Source organism: Acyrthosiphon pisum, chromosome A1 (genome assembly GCF_005508785.2).
Source record: "Acyrthosiphon pisum isolate AL4f chromosome A1, pea_aphid_22Mar2018_4r6ur, whole genome shotgun sequence".
In the NCBI taxonomy this organism is placed as follows: domain Eukaryota; kingdom Metazoa; phylum Arthropoda; class Insecta; order Hemiptera; family Aphididae; genus Acyrthosiphon; species Acyrthosiphon pisum.
In genome coordinates, this window is record NC_042494.1 from 170,055,657 (window position 1) to 170,058,499 (window position 2,843).

General features: G+C 28.5%; 1 protein-coding gene across 1 annotated transcript in view; it reads right to left on the bottom strand.

The window, feature by feature from the left end:
• Window positions 1–229: 229 nt before the first annotated feature.
• Window positions 230–2,843, bottom strand: part of LOC100160812 — an 8,713-nt gene continuing 6,099 nt past the window's right edge. The window contains exons 7-8 of the mRNA XM_001947957.5: window positions 1,675–2,039; window positions 230–636 (exon numbers count right to left, since the gene is read on the bottom strand). Of these exons, the coding sequence (XP_001947992.2) occupies window positions 416–636; window positions 1,675–2,039 (586 nt within the window). The 3' untranslated portion in view covers window positions 230–415. The remainder of the gene's footprint in view (window positions 637–1,674; window positions 2,040–2,843) is intronic.

Below are 2,843 nucleotides of genomic sequence, written 5' to 3' on the forward strand. Positions count from 1 at the left end.
AATACATCAAGTACCCGAATCCCGAAACCCGAATAAATGATTCGGGTGCTAAGCCATGTTTACCGTCGTAACTTTTAAAATAAATTAGGTTATTTTATCTTTTGAATTACAACATTCAATTAATATTCCTATGCAACGGAAATATTTTAGAAATATTTTTCTGGATATTTTGTAGCTTGAAAATCAAATTTTTCAACACATAGCTATATAAATTATTAAATCAAATACATATAGTTTTAACTTATAATATTGTTAAGTATTAAAATTTAAATGAGTGGAGAGTAGTATGCTAACATTCTGCGGTGTACTCGTATGTCACACTTTACTCTGTTCGTCTAAACATTAAATGTTATAATATTTAACTTTTTAAATATGACATTTAAATAAGTTCACTACGGTTTTTATAAACAAAATATCACATTTTTTTATCAGTATTATTATTGGTAATTTTGAGATCCGTATTCGTCGATTCTGTGTTGTCTTTTGAAGTAATAGATTCCTTTGTCAATCCAAAATAATTTGTTACTACGCTTAGAAAGCACATCAGGACAGACATATAGGAGAAAAATCGAAACGACCACACTCCGCCATATGTATCGAATAAATATCCACCCAGTAGACTACCTATAGATTCACCTGTGGAACAAAAATAATTAATTAAATTTCTATATAAAAACGCGTGCATATTATAATAATTTAATGACGTAGCAGTCCGCATGTCTCAAGTACAAAAATTAGCTCTTGTAAGTTAGTTATTTCAGTTAAAAGTATTAATGCATATTAAACTAAACTTTAGAGAACCATAGTTAATAACTTAGCGAACCAAAGTTGATAATTTGACTGTCAAAATATTCAGAAAAAAAGTTTTACCAGAATCAATCAAAAAATATAGTGGTACAATTTGAAAAAATAAAGTAGATTTTATTATTGGTACAACTGCGTGTTTAAAAATGTTGAAAATGTAAAAAAATTGCCTGTTAAAAATAAAGAAACACGTCTTTTTTTGTTTTAACGAAATTACATACCATCGGTTCATAATTGTTAAAAAAAATCCGCGTACAATGACATATGAATATTTACCCTGTATATTTTTTGTTTAGTAAGCAATTATACAATAATATAAAGTCGTTAATATGTAATGATACATTTATTTTGAAGTTAAAGTTGAAAGGGGGCTCACTAAGTATAAGGTTTCCCGGGGCCCAATTGATCCTTAATCCGGGCTTGGAAATACGTATGTTTCAAAAAAATTATGGGTATATAGCTAAAGTGAATTTGTTCCAAAAATATAAAGGAAAAATGGTAATTTTCAAAAAAATCTATTTTATTTATTTGGCTTAACTCAAAAACTCATCACCTTATGCACTTGAAATTTTCTCAAATATTTAAATAATAGAATTTTCTATAAGTAGGTACATGATAAAAATATATAAAGTCAAAAAATATTGATTATTTTTTAGCTATTATTATAGCCTTGAGAATTTTTACTGTCGATAATTGATAATTTTTTATTTGCTCGATGAAAAAACCTGAACATGTAATTACTTAATAATTAGTATTATAATTAAATTAAATTAATCGATTTTTCATGCGACTGGCCGGAACTATAGACTATTCTAAAAAAATGTACCTATGATAATACTATGATAATACCTATGATAAAACGTCACTTACCAATGCAATCGAAAAATCCTATAAACCCAATTACGGTGTTTAGTGTGTCGGGGGGTGACAACATTTTTGCGTATGACATTTTCACCGAGTATCCCAATGCGTACGACACGCCGTTTAGCAATTCAATTGCAATGATCCAGACTGGATTCCAGATGACTGTGTACAGATACATCCTGACGGCCATGGCTGCCAGTACGAGGGTCATGCAATTTCCATAGCCCATCTTTCTGATTATCCAACCGGACCAGAAAAAAAATGGTATTTCTCCGCTGAAACACTGGATGCCTTGAGCTAGACCTTGGAGCGTTTTCAGCCACGCCCGTTGGCTGTGGTCGTCGTTAGCAGAAACCAAATCTTCCATGTACCTTCGTTAAAATATTATATAGGTATGATTAATAATAATTTGACACATATTTTAAAGGAGCACACAACCCAAAAAAAAATGTCATAAAATTTTTTTAAAATGTTATATTTCTATAGCTATGGCTATATTAAATGATTTGGTGAAAATCCAATGAAAAAAAAATGATTAGGTACTTTAAGAGATAATATTAAGAAATGTAGAATAGCCGCGTGACGTCATTATTGGGCCCGGCTAATCGTAATTGCCTATCTTATGTAAAAATTCTTCGCTTCACACGATGATTTACCAATCAAAAAATTTTATTTTTGAAATTTAGTTTATTTATAAATGTGTGATTTTATGTGTTTCAGATAATAAAAATATCAGAAATTCAATAAAACGTTTACTTTTTTAATTAATATTGATAAATCTTTTAAGTGATATTTTCGTTAAACGGTGCGTCATGGCCATTTAAATATAAAATAAAAATTCAAATATATCTATTTTAAGATTCTAATATTTATAAAACTAAACGCTATATTGAAATTCTGATACTTGTATCGTCTTAAAGACATAAAACCACATATTTATATGTAAAATAAATTTCAAAAATAAAATGTTTAGGTTGGTAAATCGTTGTGTGAAGCGAGGAATTTTTACACGTATAAGATATAGGCAATTACGATGAGCCGGGTCCGGTATACGGAAAAAAACCAAAATTATAATATAGGTACTGAAAATATTTGTGATATATCTTTTTCCTTTATTCTATTACTGTTACTTTAATAATAATAATATTTGTATTGTTATTATTAAATAATGTTTA